The sequence below is a fragment of the Poecilia formosa genome, unplaced genomic scaffold (assembly GCF_000485575.1).
Source record: "Poecilia formosa unplaced genomic scaffold, Poecilia_formosa-5.1.2 Scaffold13, whole genome shotgun sequence".
Classification (NCBI taxonomy): Eukaryota; Metazoa; Chordata; class Actinopteri; order Cyprinodontiformes; family Poeciliidae; genus Poecilia; species Poecilia formosa.
Window position 1 is genome coordinate 2,316,021 of NW_006799952.1, and position 24,899 is coordinate 2,340,919.

The 24,899-nt window shown below is 42.0% G+C and overlaps 1 protein-coding gene across 1 annotated transcript; it reads right to left on the reverse strand.

Moving 5' to 3' along the window:
- Window positions 1–1,630: 1,630 nt before the first annotated feature.
- nfat5a (nuclear factor of activated T cells 5a) lies at window positions 1,631–24,674 on the reverse strand. Its single transcript, XM_007545608.2, has 13 exons — window positions 24,321–24,674; window positions 15,251–15,379; window positions 10,282–10,903; window positions 9,960–10,143; window positions 9,268–9,458; window positions 9,002–9,174; window positions 8,750–8,884; window positions 8,584–8,636; window positions 8,046–8,178; window positions 5,934–6,118; window positions 5,174–5,848; window positions 3,694–5,053; window positions 1,631–2,728 (listed from the first exon to the last, which is right to left on the reverse strand). The coding sequence occupies exons 1-13, from the start codon at window positions 24,391–24,393 to the stop codon at window positions 2,418–2,420; spliced, it is 4,224 nt and encodes a 1,407-aa protein (XP_007545670.1). The 5' UTR covers window positions 24,394–24,674; the 3' UTR covers window positions 1,631–2,417.
- Between the last annotated feature and the right edge of the window lie 225 nt (window positions 24,675–24,899).

The following is a 24,899-nucleotide window of genomic DNA, read 5'->3' on the forward strand; positions in this document are numbered from 1 at the left end:
GAATGGCTGCTTCTGGACAGGCTTTGACTGGACCACCGAGACTTAAACAGTAAGTTGACATTCTATACAAACGCTATAGCAAAAAAAAAAAAAAAAAAAAAAAGATAAAATGTGAAAATGTTTGATTAAAACTTATTCATCGTTACAAAGACAACTGCTTTCTTTTTCTTTTTCTCGTGTACAAATTCAGCTTGTTCCTTACAGAGCTGTGGACGGACGGATAATCAGGAGGAGCGTGTTACACAAAAAGGTTATAAAGTGCTTGAGATAAAATGTTTATAAAACCACTCAACACTCTTGTTTTCACTAGTGGAAAGCTGCTTTCTGTCCACAATTAATTGGTAGAAACTACAAACGCATTGAAATGAAAAACTGAACAACACATACATGAATGATGTTTAAAAATTCATCCGGAAAGCTTTCACAAACCTACTGATGAGGCCGAAACATGAAAACACTGCATGGCGCCCACAAAAAGTCACATTATTCAACAGGCTGAACCTGATTTGTGATTGTGTAATGTTCCCCTCTCACCCGATTAATTTCACGCTACATTTTAATGAGAAGTTTTATTTCTTTTTTTCATAAGCATGGGTCAGTTAGAGGCATCAGGGTAAACCAAAACAAAAAACTCCACATTCAAAAAGGAAAAGAAAAAACAGTTTTCAGCCACCCATCACCTTTATTATGGCAATTCTGTTTTAAACCTTCAGTGGACAAAGTATGACTAGCATGTCTGGTAAGCAGCTAACAGCAGGCTAGCTAACTGAGCTTGACGTAGCTGGACCGGCTGAGAGAAGCCCCCCAATACTTCATTCCTCTCTCTTACAAATAAAAAACTATTTCAGGCTGCTTGGACAGATTTCCAGTCATAGTGTAGAAACTAGAGACGCACCACCCATCTCTTTCAATAAGCTAAGGCTCTTTTTAAATTACAGCCTGAATGGTCCGAGTAACTAATATCAACTCGTTATACTGTTGGCGCTCGGAATGACGCCAACAGTAGCAGTAATATTCTGCTGCTACTAAATTTAGAAGGTGGCTGGACTATGTTGTTGCTTAAAACTAGATAAGTTAATAGTAAAATTACATGTTAATTTGGAAGCAGTTTGAATATTTGTCCATCCATCCATTTTCTTTACACCCTTGTCCCTTAGTGGGGTCGGGAGGGTTGCTGGTGCCCATCTCCAGCTAACGTTCCGAGCGAGAGGCGGGTTACACGCTGGACAGGTCGCCAGTCTGCCGCAGGGCAACAGAGACACACAACCATGCACACACACACTTAGAGAAACATTTAAAGAAACCAATTGACCTGACAGTCATGTTTTTGGACTGTGGGAGGAAACCGGAGGACCCGGAGAAAACCCACACATGCACAGGGAGAACATGCAAACTCCATGCAGAAAGACCGGGGCCGGGAATCGAACCCAGAACCTTCTTGCTGCAAGGCGACAGCTCTACCAACTGCGCCACTGTGCAGCCCTTTGAATATTTGTTTTTAAAGAAATTCATTTTTGTATAAATATTGTAAAAAATGTGACATTCAAGGTTGTACCGTGAGAATCTCATCCCTTCCCATGCCTAGTTCAAGTAAAACCACTGGTAGCTTTGTGCTTCTGTCCTCCTCTTCAGAGACACTTCAAATGCAGAACAAATGCATACTAGCAAATATAAAAAATAATAATAAAAAAAACACGTCCTTATTCTCAAAGAAATGAGCTTTTCAACTTAAATGGATTTGTAGGCGTGCAAATCCGAGGTTTGAGGAAAATTGTGAGAATTCTTCAAAGCCAAAAACTAAAACCAAAGATGTCTTCAATCATGTGCCGTTTTAGCAACATTACATTTAATCCTAAAGTTTCCCCGATTGACAGACCGAAACCCTGAAGTGAAATGAAACCTCAGAGTTCACACATTCACAAAATGAGATTCAGCCTTTATCCAGAGCATCTGACATTCCACCCCTATTCCGCATGATGTTTCCAAGTGGCCGACATTCTTTATCCCATCCCAGTTTTTTTCTCCTCCCACACCTGGCGGGTTTGTTGCATCATCTCTGAGTCTTACATCATCTAAACACAGAACAAAAACACTGCAGTTCTTTTTCTTTTTTAACATTAATGCATCGAGCAGTTACTCCGGGCCTCGTTAACTTGCAGGATGGGTAATTACAAAGGTGGATTCAACAATTCAAGAGTAATGAACGATAGCTAAAATTAATAATGAATTAATAATGACCTTTTAAAAATCATGTCAAACCTCATAATTTGGGTTTTTAGTAAAAGGGCATATTGTTATTAAGCATTAAGATTTTTTGTTTGTTTTGTTTTGTTTCATGGCATTGGCGCAAAAACCAACACGCCACCTTTGCCAATTTGATGAAATGTAACTTTAAGCCACACGTGTCCCGACCCGTCTCATTGCTTCTGCAGACTTTCCAGGATGTCCTCGATTTTATCCATGCCAGACGTTGCAGAAATGGTCGCCTGCATCTGATTCTGCAAGCTGCTCTGTATCTGAGTCTGCATTGGAGTTTGGGTGTTTGACTGCAGTGCATTTTCTAGGCTGGTCTGCATTTGTGCCTGCAGAGTGTTTTGCAGATTGCTGTGCATGCCGGGCGCGGCCTGCGGCATGGGCTGATCCAGTAGAGGCTGCATGTGACCGGAGTTCTGGGCTTGGGTCTGAGCGGGCAGGTTCGGTCCAGAAGAACTCAGCAACTGGGATGAGTCTGAGAGGAAGAGAGAACAGGGTCATTTACTGTGAATGAAGCGGTTTTAATGCCACAGCTCCAACTGTGGCATTAAAACTCCAACGATCTTAAAAGCTTCATGAAGTTCAGGTAATTCTGGTTTACAGAGCGGTGATTTTTGTAACGCAAGGCGTTTGATGCAATGTGTCCTTCTGACCATCTGGGTGTGTCAAACGTTTCTGTCTCAAAGGATGCTCAGCATTTCACTTCTCGAGTGAAGAAGATCCATTTTGCTGCTAAGATGCAAGGCAATAATGATTCTGTTCATTTATGAGGGGAAATCAGTTGACGGTTTGTTTGTCGAAAAGTTCTTTCAGATTTTGTTTAATGAAGATTACATTTATGTTTCGGACATAATTTTCATGGCAGAAAAAACATTTCCTGCGTTGCACGCAGCGTGAGGGGGCAGGGTAACACTCCTACAGACTGGTCTTAACCAATCAGACGCTAGGGTTCATTTAAAGAGCCAGAATGACTAAATAAAGACAGGAAATATGCAATACTTTAATACAGCACTAGGTATTGCGAATATTGTTAATTATTATTTCTATTAATAGTTTTGGCATGTAGTCATGTCATATTTTAATTAATAATAGAACCAAATTGTTTTAAGCTATGTTGCATTTCTCGATATTTATTTACTGGATGCTCACAAAAATAAAAAATACAAAAATTCCAGGTGGCTTTGCTCTCTTCAGTAATTGCAGCCCAGTTGATTTTATGGAAAAGAAAAATTTAAATGCTTTTTACACGTGACTGAATGATGCACTAATTATTGTAAAATATTTAGTGTAAGATATTATTGAAATTAAAAGGTGAAGCTATTTAAAAGTTTTTTTTTTTACACATCTTCACCACGGACGCCGACTACTCCACTCTAAAGAACCAAAGTCTGTTGGTAAGATGATAAAAAAATAAATAAATAAAGATTAAAACTGTCTCACCATTCTGGATGCCAAAGACAAATAGGTTGGGCTGCCCCTGCGGCGCTACGGTGCCGCCCACTGCGGTCTGGAACAGCTGCTCTGGCGGCTGCTGGCCCGGGTTGGCGACCACGCCGACGCCACCCTGCACCACAAAGATGGTTGTAGTCGGAGCTGCCGCCTCGGTGTTGAGCTCCTGGGAGCCAATGGTCCCCTGCAGCCCTGACAGGGATGTCTGCGGGATGAACAGCTTCACCGGCTGACTGTTGGGGACCTGACCGGAGCTCGGGGTCACCTGCATGGGCTGCTGCTCCTGGAACAGGCTCTGTTGCTGGTTCGCGGCGGGCGCGGCGCTGCTGCCGGAGGAGCTCTGGACCTGGAACGACATGGGCTCGGCTGCGTCCGGTTGGGGGATTCCGACGCTGATGCTTGCGATGGGGGGCGCGGCTTGAGCCGGGGTGGTGAACAGTAGATCCGAAGTACAGAGGAGCAGGCCCGTCTGCTGGGGCTGAGCGATCTGGTTCTGGGGGACGGCGTTGGCCTGCGAGTGGTTTGGGATCCTCTGGAACAAGGTGCCCTGCTGGCCCAGCGGGAGCTGCTGCGGCGGCTGCTGGTTCTGCTGCGGGGATTGCTGTTGCTCCATTGGCTGGGAGAGCTGGGTCGGAGGCTGGTTCTGGAACATGGAAACGGGCTGGGGCTGGCTGGACGACGTCTCCATGGAAGAGATGAAGGCCAGCTGGGGCTGCTGCTGTGACTGCTGCGGCTGAGGGTTGGTGGACAGGAATATGGTCGACCCCGTGGGCTGCTGCTCGGATCCGAGACCGCCGCCGGAGAGGACGGTCAGCGTGTTCTGGAGCAGGGCGGCCTGCACCTGCTGCTGGGAGCTCTGGGTCTCGGCCAGCGGCTGCGGCGACTGGAAGAGTTGCTGCGGCGGGGACGTGTGGGACGGCGGCGGCGTCGGGAAGCTGGTCTGGATAGTGAGCAGCTCTCCCGCCTGCTGCAGCAGGGAGACGGGCTGCTGCGCCTGGGGGGAGGAGTGAATCTGTGGCTGCAGCAGCTCGGCTTGCAGCTGCTGCTGCAGCTTCTCCAGGACCTGCTGCTCCTGCTGCTGCTGCTGCAGATTGCTCAGGATCTGGTTCTGCTGCTGCTGCTGATCCTGGAGCTGGATGTTGTTCAGGACCTGCTGTTGCTGATTCTGCTGCAGCTGCTGCTGGATATTCTCCATCATCTGCTGCTGCTGCTGCTGCTGCAGCTGCTGTTGGTCTTGAGGCTGCAGCATGAGCTGCTGTTGGATCTGCATGTTGCTGAGGACCTGCTGCTGCAGCTGCTGCTGTTGTTGTTGCTGCTGCTGCAGGTTTTCAAGGATTTGTTGCTGTTGCTGGTACTGCTGCTGCATTTGTATTTGTTGCTGCTGCTGCTGCTGTTGCATTTGTATCTGTTGCTGCTGCTGCTGCTGTTGCATTTGTATCTGTTGCTGCTGCTGTTGTTGCTGCATTTGTATCTGTTGCTGCTGCTGTTGTTGCTGCATTTGTATCTGTTGCTGCTGCTGCTGTTGTTGCATTTGTATCTGTTGTCGCGCCGACAGGGAGCCATCGGAGTTGCCCAACCGCAGGCTGTTCATGTTCTCCTGGACATGCTGCTGTAAGGACTCTGCCGACGGCGCCGGGCTGTAGAGCACGGAGTTGAGCTGCTGCTGCGCCACCGCCACCTCCAGCACCTGCTCCAGGGTGGTGGTGCCTCCAGCCTGCAGCTCCCTCACCGCCCGCTCCAACTGGGCCACGCCCTCATGGGGAAACGGGTCTACCTGGGTCTGCTGTGGTGGCGGCTGAGCGGGAGCCGCCATCTGAGGCATGGCTACGACCAAGATGGTCCCGCCGTTATCGGAGCTCTCCGGAGAAAGGCTTTCTTGAGGGTCTCTGAGGAACTGTTGGGGGACTTCCGGTGTCACCGGGGGGATGGTGGTGTCTCCCGACACAGGAAAGGATGTGGTGGAAGAGATCTCTTGCTTTTGAATGGTGCCGAGAGACTCCAGGCTGGGAAAGACGGGCGGCGCCTGGGGAAGCTCGACGTCTTCAGGCTGCAGGGGCATCGGGCTCTCGAAAGCCTCTCCTCCTGGATGCGGGCTCGAGTTGAGCTCCAGAGTCTGCTGCACTGAGATCAGAGGGTCCGGGGACGGCTAGGTGAGAGAGCGCGGGGAAAGTTAGCACCAACCGTGAGCCTGATTGAGATAAGATAAATGTTCAAACAGGACAACGTCTTACTTTGAAAACATCTGTGGGTTGAGGGTTGCTGGAGACCTCCATGGGCGTGTCCTCCTGCCGCTTGGAAGGCTGACCAGAGCAGTCGCTCTGCTCCGAGGACACGGATTTGATCTGACCGTCGAAGATGCAGGTGTTGACCAGCGATGCTCCTTCTGTTTTGACCGTCTGGCCGCTTGAACTATCGGCTGAGGAGTGAAAACAGAGCTTAGAGGAAGTTTTCAATCTCTTGACACCATCACACATTTCAGTTCAATGTTTTGTTGATTTTATGTGACAGGCATAACTGAAAAGTGGGGAAAAAAATGACAAGTTTTTCTGTAATTTAAAAAAATAAATAAGTAAAAAATTGAAAAGTGTGGCTTGAATTTTTTTCAGTCGGATACTTCTAAATAAAATTGTAGTGAATTGTGAGTGTTAGTTAATCTCAGCATAAATGCAGCTGTTCTGTGAAGGGATTAAAAAAAAGAAAGAAAAAAAAAAAGCACACCACACTTTTTAGATTTTTAATTGTGAAATGTTGAATGTAGTTCAGCTTCCCCTTCATACTGCTCCATCAGACACATGCGTGATGGTAGACAACCATAGAAAGCACCTGGCTAGCTTCTGACCAGTTCATATAAAATGCTGTTTAATCACTTGCATCATTAATAGCTCATTGTAAACTAATTTAAAATGATTTGTAGAACCAAATTAAGAGTTTGTCCTTTTATTTTTGTTGTAAAGCATCTGAACAGATTCTGCTCTGCAGCAATATGAAAACCGCCGGACCTGTGGTGGCGAGAACAGCTCGCCACCATCTAACACATTGTACCTTCACCCTCCCCCTCCCACCTTCACATATGCTTCTCTTTATCGTTGCCATTTAGTCTCTTCTCCGTCTCTCCATCTCCGTTCCCCTGCAGCTGCTCCATAACCTCAAGCCAAAAGCTGTATTAACATTTATCCCAGAAGGAAGGTTTAAATCTAGGCTAAGAGAATAAGCCTCAGCGATCTAACTTATAAAATATACATGATCTAATTTAATCTCGGGTAAACGACTCAGGTCTTGCTGCAGCCGTTTTTCCACCGGGCGCTCTGAGGAAGAGTTGAAACAGCTCTCATTTCTTTTGCGTTACTCAGGATATCAGACTGCCTTTTTTTTTTTTTTTTTTTAAGCAAACTTCTTGAAGGCAATTCTTCTGCCTGTTGCAAATTATTGTACCTGACTTCGCTTGTTACGCAGGAGAACATTGACCTATGAAACGCTAAAGAATGACACAGACTCTTAAACTTACTGAATTACTACTGTGTGCAGACACTACAGATAAGTCATCAATGCATGAACTCTAAATGGCATCTTTATGCACTTTGCTTCTGTAAGAACATTCCCCCTCCCCTCCATTTCTCCAGCTCCACTGGAGATAAAACGATCAATGATATTAATTCAGACAACCACAGAACCACATCTTTGGACCAACACGACTATTTTATACTCTTATGTAAGACACTCCTAGTCTCCTGACTTAACTAGATTCATGCTTTGTAATGTGTGCATCACTAATTCATGTTTTTCCTTTCCATTTTTAAATACTTAACACACACACACACTCACTGTGCCAACGTTCATTTAGCTTTTGGCTTGTAGCCCATGTCGAATGTTGTTGATACTAAAATATTTACTCATTCTTGTCAAATGATCATCATTGGTATTTTTCATGGCTGCATTTAAAAGAAGTGGGAGAAAAAGTATGTCCTTGTTAAAGCCTGATAGTAAAAAAAAAAAAAATCTGCCTATAAACTGCTCACAATGTGTTTTGTAAGATTTTACGGACATAATTCTGGCACATCCCGAGGGTTTAGGTGCCAATTCATATTTGAAGGCGTAATTAAACTACTCCCATGGCTATTATTAGATACAAGCACTGAACAGAAACGGAGGGAAAAACACAGCAACATGGCCCCTGACCGTTAATTTTCCCTTTTTCGCTTAGTGGCATTTACATAGTTTTGATCATATTTAGATTGATTTCATGCCACACATCTTACAAAAATAATTCAATAGAATAGAGACACATAGACGATGAACTATATGAGCACGTCGAAGGCGACTGCATGGCTTTGCAGTTGTTCTACCTGATTCTGGAGTGTAGGTGAAAGCCTGGGCCTCGTGTGATCGACCGGCATTGGTCATCACAAAAATCCCCACGGACACTGGAGAGGTGATGGACTGGCTGTGGAACGGAGGGACGGTCACCACCAAATGGTTCTGGAATACAAGGTCAGCTGCGTTAGAGACAGGCGGACACGAGTGGTGCAAACATTTAAACATACCGAGTCCTGCACGGTTTTCATGCCCCGTGCATTTTTCCGATTGTGGTACGTTCAATCACAAACTTCAAAGTTGGGATTTCATGTTGCAGACAAACACAAAGTAGAACATAATTGTCAATAGTGAGGACAATTGTTGATGCGTTTTTTGTGGGAGATTTCTTCCAGGATCATTCAGGATTACTGAAGTAGTGGGTGGGGGGAGGAATACACAAGTTTATGACACCTTTTGTTGGTTTATGGCATAAGTTTCCCATCGAACACATTGACGTTTGTGGTTGCAATGCAAGGACATGAACACTTTTGCGAGGCACTGTATCTAGGATTGTTAGTTTGCACGTACCTGATGAAAAAGGTCCGTATCAATCTTCGCCTCGGCTTGCCAGGAATTGTCGTCTACGGAGTCGAGAGGAAATACATGCCGTTTTTCATATTTCGTCATTCGTTTAAAATGCAAACAGAAAAGCTCAGAAATGGGGAAACGAGACCCATTAAACTGTCCTTAGTACCTGCGATGTTCTCCTGAAATATGACTTTAGTTCCTTTGAGGAAGTTCTTTCCAATTATAAAAACCTCCTCGCCTCCTTTCACCGAGCCGCTGTGGAGACTCTTCTTCAGGATCTCTGGGAGTCCAGCTGGCTGGGCTGGATGGAGATGGAGTCCAAGAATAAGATTTTTAGGATGATATTCATAACTTACTCATGAATATCATGATTAAGTTAAAAACAACAACAACAAAAAAAAAAAGCCTGGAAACTCACTGCAGAGGATGGGTGATGAGGGGACCTGCAAGGTGAGCACCGAGCCGTCGGGTTGGGGGATGTTGACCCTGAAGGCCAGCCTGGCTCGTGTGCTTTTCTTCTTAGATCCCGCCACGCCGATTCGTGCCTCCACGTCCGCGTTACGCAGCTTCAAAATCCCCACGCAGTCCACGCTGCAGACGCAGCACAGAGGAGGAGAAATAAGCCCTGCGTACTTTGCATGAACATCACGAGCCTCCGTGTGAAATAAAACCGTCTTTTCTTACGCTAGCGTCATGTCGTTGCTGGGTTCCAGAGGGATCTCTATCACCGTTGTGCCGTCTATGTCCACCTCCTTACAGGCGGTGGTGTTGCGTCCCGTTACTCGACACGCCTGATAGAAACCGTGAGGCTTCACTCTGCCCGCGTCGTTGGCAACAAACACCTGGAGAACCACTGGTTCGCTAATGCCTTCCAACTGTGGACAGAGCGTTAAAAAAAATAAAAAGAAGAGAAAATAAGTGAGAGGAAAGGCGAAGCTTCAGAAGGTTCCTACATGTTCCATGACGTTTTATTTAGATTTAAACATGTAAAAGAAAAAAATAAACTGAATAAGAAAAGTCTGAGGACTTTATTCTTTAAGCCATTTTTTGTTAAATGTTGCCATCCATATTTGACCAACTCGATTATTTTGGCATTGGAGTCGCTTACAGAACCCAAAGATAAATGTAAACCTTTAAAAACACGCTAAAGAGAGAATTTCACTGGTTTTTAATTTTTTTATTTATTTATTTTTATTTGAGGGCAACATTTTACATTTTTCCTGTGGTTCCTAACCATCATTATAAACATAAACAGATGGCCGAAATACAGAATTACCATCAGGACGGTCACTAGTAGTGATTCAGGATAACAGTTTGAGCATTTTTCAAATCCGTTCTGGTCTAAGACTTCGCTGAGGATGTTTGTGGAGTCAAACCTTGACAGTTGGGAATCCTTGCTGTGTGCGATCTTTAACTGAACCTCTGCTGCCCTCCGTCAGGTACCGGGCTCGGTGCTGGGTCTCTGGCTGCACCAGGATCTTCAGCTCCTTCCCGTCACTCCTCTGAGGAAACTGGGCAGACAGCGAGCCACCTTTCACCGCAGTTCCTGAATCGAGAGAGCTGCACGACAAAAGGACAGATTCAATCACTGCAGAGCAGAAAGAAAAATGAATAGCTTCTACTGTACTGCTACAAATAATCGAAGCCAACGTCGTCGTCACAAATGAAGAAATAATAAGGTTTGAAGACGGTCCACACCTCGCAATTGAGCTGGTCTTGTCTGTGCTCAGCTGGGAGAGGACAAAGTGAGGACCCTTGGCGCTGTCCGCGTCAAACACGTCCATGCTGTCCTCCGGAGGGGTCGGCTTGGGGCCCGGTCGCTGGCGGGGCGTCCGTTTCCTGGATTTGCGTGGCACCTCCGTGTTGTCGTTGTACGAGGCGGAGCTGATGATGCTGAAGTTGGACACGGAGTCGTCGGCCCACATGCTGCTGCTGTGCTCCGAGTCCGGACACGCCGCCGCGGCGACGGCGGGCTCCTCTTGGCACGACATTTGGCTGTCGTCAAACAGATCTTCGGGCGGCGGCGAGATGCTCAACACGGGCCTCCGCTTTGACGGCGTGTTCTGCAGCTGCTGCACGCCCAGCCCCGACAGCACGCCGGTCCCTCCGTCCCCGCCTGTGGCGCTCGCTCCGCCGCCGCCGCCGCCTCTGCTGGGCGCCGATCCGGCCGCCTCCATGCCTTGCATCTCTGACGCTCCGGGCCCGTCCGCTCCCGTGGAGTGGAGGTGCTGAGAGACCGTGAGGTGGTCTGAGGAAGAGGTAGAGAGGCCCATGGCCAGGGAGGAAGAGGCAGAGGGGCTGGAGGTGGAAGAGGTGGCATCTGCAGTAGCACACACAGATCGAGTTAGCACAGATGTTCAGCACAGAGCAGGCTAGCAGTCCCATTCAAGCAGCTGAATTTGTGCATGATTTGTTCTGATTTCCCCTCTTCCCAACTCTAATTTCAACAGACCGTTTGTCGGTTTTACACTCTCACTGTGCATGCGAGAGCTGCCAAGCATTGATCAAATAATCTGAAGTTAAAGTTGAGAAGGGTACTATTGGTCCCACAATGTTTTTCTTTTTTGTATGTTTGTTTGATTGATTCCTATAAAAAAAACCAAAAAAACCCCATCCCAATTAAAAAAAAAAAAAAAAAAAAAAAAAACCTCCCAATTAAAAAAAATAATAAAAAAAATCAATGTGACAAAACTGACATGCTTTGTTTACAAAAACAAAAGCAAGCTACAAATTGTTACATACACATTGCCAGAAAGAAACNAAAATCAATGTGACAAAACTGACATGCTTTGTTTACAAAAACAAAAGCAAGCTACAAATTGTTACATACACATTGCCAGAAAGAAACAGAACAAAACCTGGTCAAACTTTCTTGTACAGCCAAATTTTGCAAGCTGGATAAATGTGGCGCCAAATTAAAAAATACATTAAAAAATAAATAAAAGAATTGCCAGGGTTACATCACAGTTTGTGCAATGTGCATTCAAGTAGAAAAAACAGTAGAGTTTGTGCATGCCAATTGGAAGATTTGGTTGGGACTGAGCGTAGCCATGGAGACAGAATAAACAAGCCTCTGACCTATGGAGCAGTGAACTGCAGACCATTTTATATGCAGACACTCCCTGCCTCAGAGGGAACTTCCTGCAATAAAAACGAAACAGCCAATGAGCAACAAGAGAGCTGATCATTCAAGACTCAACTTCTGTCAATCACTAAACTGGATGAGTGAATACACTGAAGGAAGGAGTAGCTTTGGAAGTCGACCATTTATAGACACCTAAAAGCATGTGCGCTTTGTTAATGATGATCTGTGAGACGTTACAGTAGTCATGCTTTTGATCAGCGCTGCTTAGGGCCAGCTAGGCCAGTGATAAGGTAGCATTAAAACAAAAAGCGCTCCCTCCGACACGACTGCCGGCCAAGTTAGTTTGCTCTTTACATCAGACTCTGTTAGAAGATCGCTCACAGCTGCAGGTGATGTTGGCAGCCCTAAAACCATGATCTAAGTTTTTATTCTGGTTCGCTAAAACCTTGTAAAAAAAAAAAAATTAAAATATACAAACGAGTGACTGCCAAAGGGGCAACTTGACTGTTTCGCCCAAAGTAAAAACTTTTATGTTTATTCAAAAAGTTGGGAGGAAAAATGGATAATTTAAAAGAAAGGGTATAGTTTCATTCAAATAAAATAAAATGAAAATATACAGGAGCAGAGGATTTCCTTTTATGAACTGCTAAGCCATCTAATGTACACTAAGCACAAAAAGCTCTTATGATCCTTGGGGAAAAAAATAAAATAAAATAAAAAATCTTACACCGCTGGAAAACCTGTTTATGTCCCTTTAAATGGCTCCATATCTGTAAGGATTGAGCAGTAGAGTTAAGTATGTCAGTAAAATTTTGAAAAAATTTCTCAATCCCTCTTTGATAAAGTCAAACTGCTTATTCCGCTTTAACTGTTTGATGTAAAAAAAAAAAAAAAAAAACAAGACACAACAATGGAAATTTAACAAGTTATTCCTTTAACAAACAGTCAATGGGTGACTGTTTGTTATCCATTGCCAGGCTGTTGGTGCCAGCCCAACAACCTGGCACCACGTTTACATTCTGGTCACACACTGATGTTGGACAACATCCCATACCTTAGCCAGCATATGGTCTAAAAACAAAACAGTTAATGTGGTTGTGTTAGTCACTCTGGCAGAACCAGTTCACCCCAAGTAGATCCAACAGGTGTTCAATAGATGGTTGACCAGCAGACAGGTCATCCAAAGTGTCATCATTGTGGAGGGCAAGAGTTTGGCACTTATTAGTGGACATGTGGGATGACCAAATCTCACCTGGCTAACCCTGTATAGCATTAGCCCGACAGTGACAAGTTTTGTTTTATTAATGACAGATGCTGCCCCTCGCCTCCAAAAAGTCATTTTGTAATTCTCAGACATAAACGGGCTTCCAGTGGTTATCATGTATTGAAAAGAAGCATTTTTACAACAAAGAAATCATAAACTAAACACACATTTCACTACCATTTGTGCTAAGTTTATGTCTTTCAACTGTCAATAGACCTTTGAGCAAAAAAAATAAAAAAATAGAAGCATTAAAATGTAGATGAAAAAAAAAAATCAGGGAAACGGTAAAGAACATCTCATTCCAATGTTACCATGCTTTTGAAGTAAGCACCAACTGGAACGATTCACAGGAGGACAGGTTATGATTTATTCTTAACAGCAGTCACAGTAAATTAGTCACTGAGACTTGCATTTTATAGTTGATGTAAAAAAAGAATACATTTGATGTCTGTCTAACAGGAAACTCAAAGATCTTTATCCATTCTTCAGGTTTCGTTTTAAACAGAGGAGAACTTACGACATACATCTTAAGGAAGCCCAAAAATATCATTACCATAGACTATTGCGCTCGATTTGTGAAAGGGCCAAGCACTCAGGTGACTTGATAAGAAATTTCTGTGAAAATCTCAAATTGTGAAGTTTAACCAATTAGAGGTATTACATTGGATATAACCAGTAATAAATAAAAGCAGTCAGGAATCATATAAAACAAAACCCAAATAACATGGTTGCATGACCGTGCACATCCTCTTAAAACCAAATATGTGTCTCTGCCTACAATTAACCAATGTATCCCTTTTTCTGACCATTTCTGACAAGCCCTGGCCTGTAGCAGTATTACTACTACATCTCCTGTATTCATGCGTTTGGGCGTTGTGGTGGCAAGCTGGAAGTTTTTTTTTTTCTAAACAAAGCCCATCAACTTCTGGCCAAAATGTGAAAACACAAATTATGAAGTCTCCCAAAAGAACACTACACAAACAGTGTCTCTTCGGGATTGCCGGCACAAAACCTTTTGGTTTCTGTTAGAAGGCTTAGGATGAAGAGAAACGTCGTCTTTTAACGCATCGACGAAAGCAAACATCCGAAACCATCGACAGAAAGGATTCAAAGGAGTTAGAGCAAAGTTTTGGAAAGGCTCTGACCCTAAGGAGACTCTGGATCTGCAATCCGGCAGAACTGAACACTGTTTGCAAAGAGGACGTCAGGATGTACCACGCTGATCCACTCCCACCCAAATACAGTGTAATAAAATCAAAAGAGGCTTTGAAAAAAGTATTAGAGGGTGTGCACACTTATACAAACATTTTATTTTACTTCCCAAAAAAACACAATGATTTCAATTGAGTGGAACAGGTTACAAATGACCTTAAAGGTGGAAAAAAAGATATGAAATGATCTCTTAGTCTCACTTCTTGCATCACAAAACCCGAATCGTGTTAACCCAGTTGCGTAGATTTTTTTTCCCCCTATCCACTGGAAAGGAAAGTGTTGATTGTTAAAACCCCCTGTAGGCACCAGTTCATGACTCCTCTGGGCTCAAGCCTTTGAGTTTCAGGAACAAATATACAAGACCTCTGAGTCTGGCAAGATGGATTATTTTTGTTGTATTACGATCTGGTAAATCTAAAGCAAATCCAGCTGCTTCAAAAGCTAAGTGTTTCCCATGCTGCTGCTAAGGCAGTGCCATGCATCAACTCTATTCAAGACGAATGCAGCCATAGATCTGAAATGTAAATCAATCAAGGAAAGCAGCTTTTATAGGAGAAATAACTTCCCAACGGTGTAAATGGCAGGCATCATGGAATAAGCGTCGACTTGGTTTTAAATATCATAACGGCTTCATCATCTAACCAAAATACCAAAATTCTGACTTTAAACAGCAGCTCAAAAACTAATTCATGACATTCTGTCTTTTGCTAGAAAACCTAGAATGTCACAGTTTAGTTACAGTAATAGGCTTTTGGAGCAGCAACAACAACAACAAAAAAAACAACAGGCCCAAGTGATGAATTGAAAAGACAATCGTTCAAGATATTTTCTAATTTAACTGGATATCAATAAGAATTAATCTTAAGTACCACCTTAGTAGCCTTGTGATGCTACATCACCACCAAACATGTTAAAACTACGAATACTTCACTAAAATCTAGAGGTTTATTCAGAACTAATTTGGCCTCGGATGAAAGGGTGAAGTTGCCCCCCAGACAATCACAAGGCCATAATTGCTGCTTCGCCCCTGCTAACTTGGGGAGTAGATTGGAACAGGAAAACTGATCCCAGATCAGAGTTTTTTCTTGGCTGGGCAGATATCTCACCTGAGGCCAACGTTGCAGAGGGAGGAGGTCCCGCCTCTCCCCCGCTCTTCTGGCTCATGGTGGGTGGGTCTGTCTGGGTGGACGATGGCTGAAGCTGGAGCTCTTTGGGGAGGAGGTCATATACTGACTCTGCCATAAAGGGTGAGCAGGAGAACATGCATTAGTTCAGTGGAAAGAAAAAAAGATGCATCAGATTGTCTATCATAGATCTGTGTGACTGGAGACGAGAAGGCTGCACTGCAGGCCTGGGTTAAGACCGTTTAAGATCAACAAGACAATTGAAAACTATTTTCACAGAAAATATGTTTCCAGATTAAACAACAACAACAACAACAAAAAAACATTCAAACAAAAATTTTATTGCGTCTACCTTTTCTGGCAGTTAATCCAAACTCAGTTTAGCATCAGTACAACACCAAGGTTTCCCCCAGAAAACTTGCTAAGCCCAGTGGTTGGTTGCTAGTGCAGTCATTCATCCAGCAGCCCTTTGGGTTTTTTGAGTTTAAACATTTTTTAAAATTGACAGGGAATTTGAAAATATCACATGATAATTATGTGTTATTGAAAGATTGGAAGATTAATTCCTGAACACCAACTACAAAATCTTAAAAAAAAAGCAAACATTTTAAAAAGACTTAAATAAGTAATGCTTAGCCTGGTGGGGGGACAAGAAAAAGCCTGGTGGCCCGCCAGGCTTATAATACACTGGGGAAAACCCTGAATAAAAAACCTAGAGGGTTCCTACATATTTCATAATATGTCAAAATGCCATACTTTTTGCAGACCAAAACCTTCAGAGTTCACACATAAAACTTTTTTTTTTTTTTTTACAAAAACCAAATATTTAGAATAATTTGTGGCATGAATTTCAAATGCGTTACTTTCTTTAAATATGGAACCTGCTATATTGGGATAGACAGATGACTGGATGGACGAGTGGACAAACCGAGGGACGGAGACAGATGGAAAAACAAATGGACATAAGACTGGACGGACAGACCTATGGGGAATAAGTCTGGAAAGGCAAACATTTTTCCCTACTCTCTATTCATACATGAAAACACTTGAATCATTCGCCACATTTTTCTGTAGCGCAAACTGATTGAACCCTGTGGTTCTATTACTGAAATAGAAAACCTACAGATAACACTAACGCAACACTGATAAACTGAGCTAGCCTCCTGCAGTGCACCAACAGCAGAAGAGACTCAATGATATTTGATTCGAGCATAATTCCTAGTCGAAATGTCCAACCTCTGCAATAACATAGGATTAAACTACATTTGCTGGCTGATAAACACATCAGTCGGCAATTCGGTTGCTAAGAAACAGGCACCCATCAACACTATGACACGGATATTTCAGCTGCGCGCTGGGAGCGGGCAGCATGTGTAGTAGTCATCCGACACTTGGCACCGGCAGCGTCTTAACGCTGACAGGAGACTTGATCTCACACTTCTGTGACGTGAACGACGGACACATCACCAGTCACGTTCACACAAAGATCCGCACAGTTCAGACGCAGGAAAATGTGAATGTTTCAAAAACGAAAGCCGACGCCATGTTTTGTCAAGCTCGTTCATAGCGCGCCTGCTAATGTTTGGGCTCTAATAGGCAGGCCCCATTATTACAGAGCAGCAAGGGGATCGTGAGAGCACCACTTGGCTTGAAAGCCAGAAATCAAGATCAGGTTTGTGTTAATGTTTATTGAGGATAATTAAGAAATCTTGACAAGTCTGCTACCACTACAAATAAAAGAATTTTAATGGGTGAAACTAGTCGAAATATGTTATGAATATCGAAAATAATTTTTTTAATTGCTAAAAGCTTTATTTGTGTAAAGAAAGTGGATCTTTGTTTCTGCATTCATTGCAGATTAACTGCCAATCCGACATGACCTCAGTCTAAACTATAATCATTGGCACAGAGGAGCTGAAGTCTATTGCATGTGTGTTCAAACGTGCACAGAAGCTATTTGTCTGCTGCAGCAGCAGCCAGAGGAACAAAAATCTTCATTGTAACGCAGAACATGTGCAGTAGCAGGAACTCGATATACTTCTGTGGAACAACAGAGGGACATCACATGAGAGGGACCAGAATGGCCGCTTATCCTGTGATCCGTCGTAGGAGGAGGTTCTCGGAGATTAGGTGACTTGGATTGACCTGATCAAAATGACTCCACGCTGGGTTAAAGCCGGTCCTCTGCTCACTTAGTGCATCACCATTTTGATTTCATTTTCAGACGTGTGCGATTAGGACACAAAACAGGCTTATTAATTTATTCCAGTTGGGATTAATGTAGGTAAAGAGTTACGTATAATAAAGAAACGTCACACCAAACGTGCTCAAAATCAGTTAAACACAAAATTTATTATTCAAAGAGTGAATAAACTAGTGGATCTAATCATTTAGTTCAGACATACTTTAACCATCGTGCAGCACATTATGGAATTTATTGTTCAAGCATTAGATGTTTCGAGGGGACATGATAGCATCATTGTGGTAGTTCCTGCTGGTTTGGGGGACGTTTTGCATGCAAACCAATATCTAAGTTTATGATCAAAAAAGCTCAATTGAAAAACCCCAAATCTCATCACTTTTCTAATCCAACCATCTCTATTTGAACAGGAAAGTCTTGGCACCACTGACACACATGCACAGCTTGTATTAAATACAGAACAGATAAACTAGCAATATGCAAAATTCCACTTACAGATGCCGACAAACTGCAAAGAGAGGTTTACCATCACAGATTAGGTTGCTTATATCCATAAATAGCAATACTTAAGTCAGGTGACCAGTGGTAGCATCTGCAAACGTTGTTTAATCCATACAAAAGTCTGTAAAACGTTGAACCATAACAGCTTTACAGTGATGGAGAGCATAGATACTGGATGTAATTGGCTTAAAAAATTCAATCTAATCCTCTTTTGACCTAATCTCTGAACCTTATTATTAAGACTTTATTTACATTAAAACAATGGATTTAAATGTCACATTGAGGCGACGACTCAAAGTGCTAAAAATCAGTTATCCTTACAATATTTCTAATAAGACCAAAACAAAGGCGATGCTACTCAAACGAATTTGCAGTCGTGCCCAATCTGCAACAGAGAAAATAAAAACGCCGTCTCGTAAAGTTTAAATTGAGATCAGTCATAACAGTAACTCTGCAACAGAAAAGTCACCCAGGCGGAGGTTTGACTTCAACCTACACCGAGAACAATTAAATTATGTCATCTCATAGTTATGTGCTGCTCACATTACGCATGCCTCAGAGGTCCTGCCAAGATACAAGGGCATCGGTCGGTTTCTATTCTTTGCAGCAGGGTTGCGGCTACGTTAGGGAGAACTTAGATGAAAGGGCGAACCAAAAGGATATGTTTCAGTTGCAAATTAAAAAATAAAAATAAAAACACGAATAGCAAGAATTTACTTTGGTGTAGAGTTATAGCTGCAAAACAAAAGTGTTAGTCAGGGTGCAAAAAAAAAAACAAAAAAAAACAATGCACTAAAATAAAAAAAAACTACAAAGAATGCATTTTTTAAACTATTCATCATGTCTTTTTTTACTTTTAAAAATTTTAACAAAAAAATAAAGTACAGCTATCAACCCCATTTTTATCTACAAATAATATTAACCAACTATATAGGCTGAGCTGTAACCAAAAGATTCAATGAAAACAAACCAGCTGTACTCTTGTGACAACAGGAACCAATTTAATCTCCAATTACTTCACATACTTCCTTCTATTCACTCTGCAGTTTTAGTTTTAATCCTCTGTTGTTTGAAATTGTAATCTCTTAGAGTTCTACAAAAAAGGGATTCACAAACACATCTGACAAACGCTTTATTTTCTCTGTAAATAAACTACCACCAAGATGGACAAGTAATAATACTTAAAAAAAAAAAAAATGCAAATGATTTTACCTGAACAGTTCTGTGTCTTGTTGGAGCTGAGAGAAAAGAACACTGGTGCCTAACTGCTGCAAACATCCAGTTGTGGATGGGTTCTCAGACTGATGGCCTCCACGTTTAGAAACCGATTATTACTGCCAATGTGGACATTACGTTGAGTGGACAGTCCACCGTATCATTGTGTTGGTAAACAAAACTGGAAAGAAAAATGGAGATAAACTCCATGAAGATCTTTTTTCAAATCTAATGGTGAAGAAAACTTCACTTAGTAGTCGGCCAACTTGGACCGAAGACTTTTTATATACAATATTAAAAATAAATAAATAAATAAAAAATAGACCAAGTGATCATTTGTTGCTTTGACATAATAGTGTTGATGCTGTGCTAAAAAGCTGAGCGCAAAGTTGGGTCAGAACATCAATCTTTGAATCTAGACGTACCACTAAAGAAAATACATCATCATTGGGTCGACTACTGGGAAATCTGTAGAGATGTTTACTGACAATCTGGTGTTGGCTGGTTTCTAAATTGATTGTGAAACAATCAATTTAGAAATGTAGGCCGCTATGATATTTATAGGTCCATGTTATTTCACTATTTTGTACCCACTGTAATTTTGGCCATCTTTTACCTCATTTTTTTAGCCACAAAATGGTCCCGACCCAGTATGGGACCTAATGGGACATTTTGCATCCCCTTTCACAAACAGGAACTTAAAGTAGTTTCTATACGTTATACTTGGGTCTACTGTGAGGAAATTGGTTTATGTGACTACAATATGCAATACGGACACATGCTTTGCTTTGATCAGCGTCTAGAATCTCTCATTTCTTAGTCAACTGGGCCAAACAGAGATCAGAATCACTGCCAGAGAAAATAGTCTTAAAATAAAATGTGAGATTTAAGCATTTTCAGGAGTATTTATCTCCATAATTTATAAAAGTAAAGCCACACATCAGCTTAAGTGCCCTGGTTTGGTTTACATGTGCCTAACCCAGTATGGAGCCACATTGATTTGTGAGGTAGGTATTGTATAAATGGAAAAGTGAAACAGCTTTATAGGCAGGAAAAACTGCACTCCACAGATTGGAGAGAATTTCAATCATGTTTCACTGGTTTTGAATGTGATCTGTTTTTTCATCTGTCTCACTTTGAGCCAGGAGAAATATATAAATCAAATAATGAAAAATAAATAAAAAATAAAAAGTTAATACCAAGCAGACCCAGAGAAACCCAGGACTAAACGGACTGCGTAGCCAGCTGTCTTCCCTACACATACACCAAGGCTCTCTCTAGATATTTCGGATAAGCACTCCTGCTACCTAGATTCCAACACGTACTCCAACTCCGATACTCACCCAGTTACTGAGATATAAATAAACAGTTATGTTGTCGAGTGCGACCATATGGCGGTCTCACCTAAACATTTCAGGGTCACAGAGCTTTCTGTTGGCTCGTGGAAGCCAGGACAGATGTGGCACCAGCAGGCAGGTTCAGGTTTTGTTGGGTAGCAACACCAAGGTTTTAAGTGATGACAAAATCTGGGACAAGCTTAAGACAGCAGCTCTTAACCCTCGCAGAGGGGGTTTATGAAAGCAGGTTTATTTCATAAGGGACAAAAACGTTGACTGCTTTCTGAAATATCGGTAAATGTTTTCTAAAAAAAAAAAAAACAAGACAATAGAATTACTTGACTTTTTTTTTTGGAAGCAGCAGTTTTACAAAGAGGCATCCCATGGCAGAGAGATGAGCTGTGAGGAGACGGTTTGTGGAAGCTGTAATGGTTTTATGGTGCGAGAGAACATTCACTGTGATGCTGAATGTTTAACGTTGAATGAATAAATCCAACAAATCAGCAAAGAGATGTGCAGGGAAATATGGAAACGGATTGAAATCCAGCAGTTTTCAGTCTGAAAACAACACGAAGAACATATACAAGCAAAGCATTGTGCAAGAACACACAAATGTTAAAAACTAAACAGCATCATGTGTGTTGTACTAAAAGTAATGATCTTATCTTGCGGAAGATACACTGAAGATACTTTTTTGTGGCTTTTTTTTTTTAAACATTGAGCAAGAAAGTCTCCCATTCAGTCTGAGAGTGGAGATTTTGTGCACGGGAGAAAAACCGCAACCCCAACATTACTGAATCAGTAAAAGAACAAAGCATTACTGTGATCAGGCCTCGTGATTTAACAATCTAACATTACACATGAAACAAAAAAGCTAATCTGAAAGCCTTGCTGAAACACACACCATTTGGTCTCTAAAATATATTTGTACTAGCTCATTTTAAGGTTTTATTAAATTATTGTCGATTGCACATGCCCAAATCTTACTTTGAGTCATTAATTAGCTTTTGTTAAATGAATTTAAAATGTTAAACTATTATATAAATGTAGCTATTTTAAGTCATTCAATGTGTGGAACTGCAAAAACAATATTTAAGACCTAGAGTCCACAGGGCTAAACCAGTTGCTAAAAACCACAAATTTTGACTGACACAACAGACAACTCTTTGCAAATACATCACACTGTAAGCATAGACTTTATATGTAGATTGTTCCTGCAAACCAGTTTTGTCATTTTTTTTTGTGTGACACCATTGCCTACATTCACATCCTGGCTCTTTGTTCCCCCTTTATGATCAACCAATACCTCGGCTTATTTGTCAAACCAATTTGTTCAATTCAAAAACTAATTGCGGTGCAGGTGCAGAGAAAACAGTTGCCAATCTCTTCATTGCTTTTATAGTTGCAAGTCATGATGCTGTAAAGCAGTGGTCCTGCTTTAATAATCAACAGACAGAAAAGGCAGTAGTGTGGTAAGCTTTAGATAATAAATTAACATCAAAACCTCTCAAGAAAAACAGTCTGACAACCTTGACTAATATCTAACTGGGATTAAAGTGTAATATAAACTCATAAAAATCACAGTGTAATTCAAAAGCAGATACCTCATCTCAACCATGTGGCTATAAAGACATACTTCTGTTTAAGCTGCCTTTGACTGATTATAAATCACCAAGTATGTTGATTAAATACTACGGATATGTTCATTTTTTATAAATAAAGGCATCACACAAGCCGAAGGAGACAGGGAGAGGTTTATGTAAGGCACTATGCTTTCAATTTTGTGTCAAACATCTTCCGATCTTAATAATAGGCCATGACCCATGCCAAAAAACACTCGTTACTTTTATTTTAACAGTTCACATCCCACCCAATAAGCTTTAATGTAGAGAAGCATTTCTCCTCAGATGTTGCACCAGAGTGATTCTGGTGTGTTTTTGATCCCTTGTGCCTAGTACATGTCATCCACTACTCCACAGTCTCGAGCTGCCAAGCCAACTTTTTCTTAGGTATAACTCGACTATTGTGGCAAGCCACTCTACCTTGGTTGCAACAGCAACGGGTTGACTTCAACTCTTTCCCAATGAACAGAGAGAGAGACTCCCAGACTTTGCTTTAAAAAGCAAACTCAAGTTATATATACAATTCCCCCTCTATAAAACAAAACGCCAGAGTCAGAGTCTCAACCATTTTTTTGTTTTAGATCGTTATTTAACTGGATAAAATGTACACTTATGAACAACCAACGTCGGCATTCTGTGAACATCTCTCAATGATGTCAGACAAGATGCTTTTACAGAATGGAGTACTGTTTATTTCAGCCTTGGGATCCATGTTAGCGTCCATTATAGTCTAAGTAGATCTTGCTCAAACATATAAGGTCGAAACCCTTTTAGCTAGAAGGGGTCTGACCATTGTCTTATTGGACTCCATCCGAGTTGTATTACTTAGATGTAAAAAAAAAAAAAAGTATCTGACAAATAATGGCTCAGAACACAACTCAGAATCTGACAAACGCTGCTTATCCAGTATGGCATTTAGTAAAGCCTTGAAATTTGCATCCTTGATTTGAGCCCAGTTGTTTAGTACTATTCTCACTATCTAGCGTCTTTACTTATGACCTTAGATTTTTTTAAACCACAAAGTTAAAAAAATTCTGACATTTTAATATGTCCTGTGCTGAAAACCCCCCCAAACATTTTTAAATTTCCCTGTGCGTTTGTTGAAAAGGAAAGTTACCTTTAGTTATTGCTTTAAAAAATCAATCAGATTAGCAAGTTAAAATATGAGAACAAGACTTTCAGTCATCTCTGGATCAAAATATGCTAATTTCAATAAAATTCCCCGCCTGTTAACGAAAATAATCCAGGTCTTTATTTTAAACATGCTACAGCACAAGAGTAGCCATTTTCCAGAAACTTATTCGTATAATTTCTCTTGATACAAGTTTTGAGATGACTGACACAACACAAAGACCTGGAAATAAAACTTGAGCTAAATGCCGACACTGAGCTACATACCAAGCTAATCACACAAAGACATGACGAAGAGCGTTGGTCTTCATCGTCCAGCTACGCCCTCCTAATAATAACAGAGCAGTTGGCTGACACGTGTTCACCAGTATTAAGAGGCAGATTACATTTCAACTCCAGCGGGCAGCTTTATACGCACCCTGGAGGGGCCATCAACTTCATACTTTCATTGAAACTAGAGAATGTGGAGGAGGATAACTCTGGGTCGGCTCCACTGAGCAAACCAAAACAAAAGAGGGGCTGTCTGTTACGTTAAACAGAAATTATAGGAATACACAGGAGTGCATTAATGCGATGCACACCATTCAGTGTTGAATGTACATACCAGCACGCACACACACACACACACACACACGCACACACACACTGTGTGCAGAATCTGAGCAGGACTTAAGTACCTTAAACCGCTGAACAATGTAGTAACAGCAAATCGACCTCACGTAGCTTTACGTTAGCTCTTAAATGAGTTCATCATGATGCGAACAACCAGCTGGCACCTAAATGTTAGCATGACGATAATATCTTATGATTTCAATCGGTCCCAGCGGAGAAAGGTGTATTTCCACGCATGTGGCAAACAGGTTGTTGCTCTCCAGCCCACCAACCTGATAACTGAGTTAGCTCGTCTTGCTAAGAGCAGAAAAGAAGCTAACCACAGCTAGCTAGCAGCTTAACATGAGCCGTTAAGACATTCATTTTGGCTGCCGATCACATACACACAATCGGACCCGAGACTCCACAGAAGCCTTTCTCTACTGAAAGCTTACCTTTAGAGTATAGAGATTTAGGGGAATTGAGGTCAATATCCGAGCTAAGGAGGGATATAAAATCAGAGGGCATCGCAGCGCTTCATCGAGGGGGAGGAGGAGCGGAGAGTCTTCAGTGGAAACGGAGTCGGATAAATCCTGCGCTTCAAAGGCCAAACTCCGTGCCGTACATAGTATAGCATCGAAACTATTTCAGAGAAACCAACATAAAACTTCAAATTCCTGAAAAAAATCCAGTTATCTACAAGGTCTCACGCTTATGAATGTGTGTGTCTTTGCTGATAGACACGTTTCGCCCAACGAACACACACAAACACACACACACTTGACTACTGTTGGTCAGCCCATCTAGCAGCCCCGCCTACCAAAATGTGGGGCGCATGCGCTCTAGCTACAATAAGAGAACTACGGTTTCCCATCAAAGGCCATATTTACTAAATTGAACATCTACATTAAATAAGTTATTGTATAAAATCCAGGTAAATAAATGAAAGTTCATAATTCTTTGAATGCGTTAATTTAGCAAATACATGAAAATCAAATTAACAGTAAAAATCTTAATTATTTCCTTACCTTTTT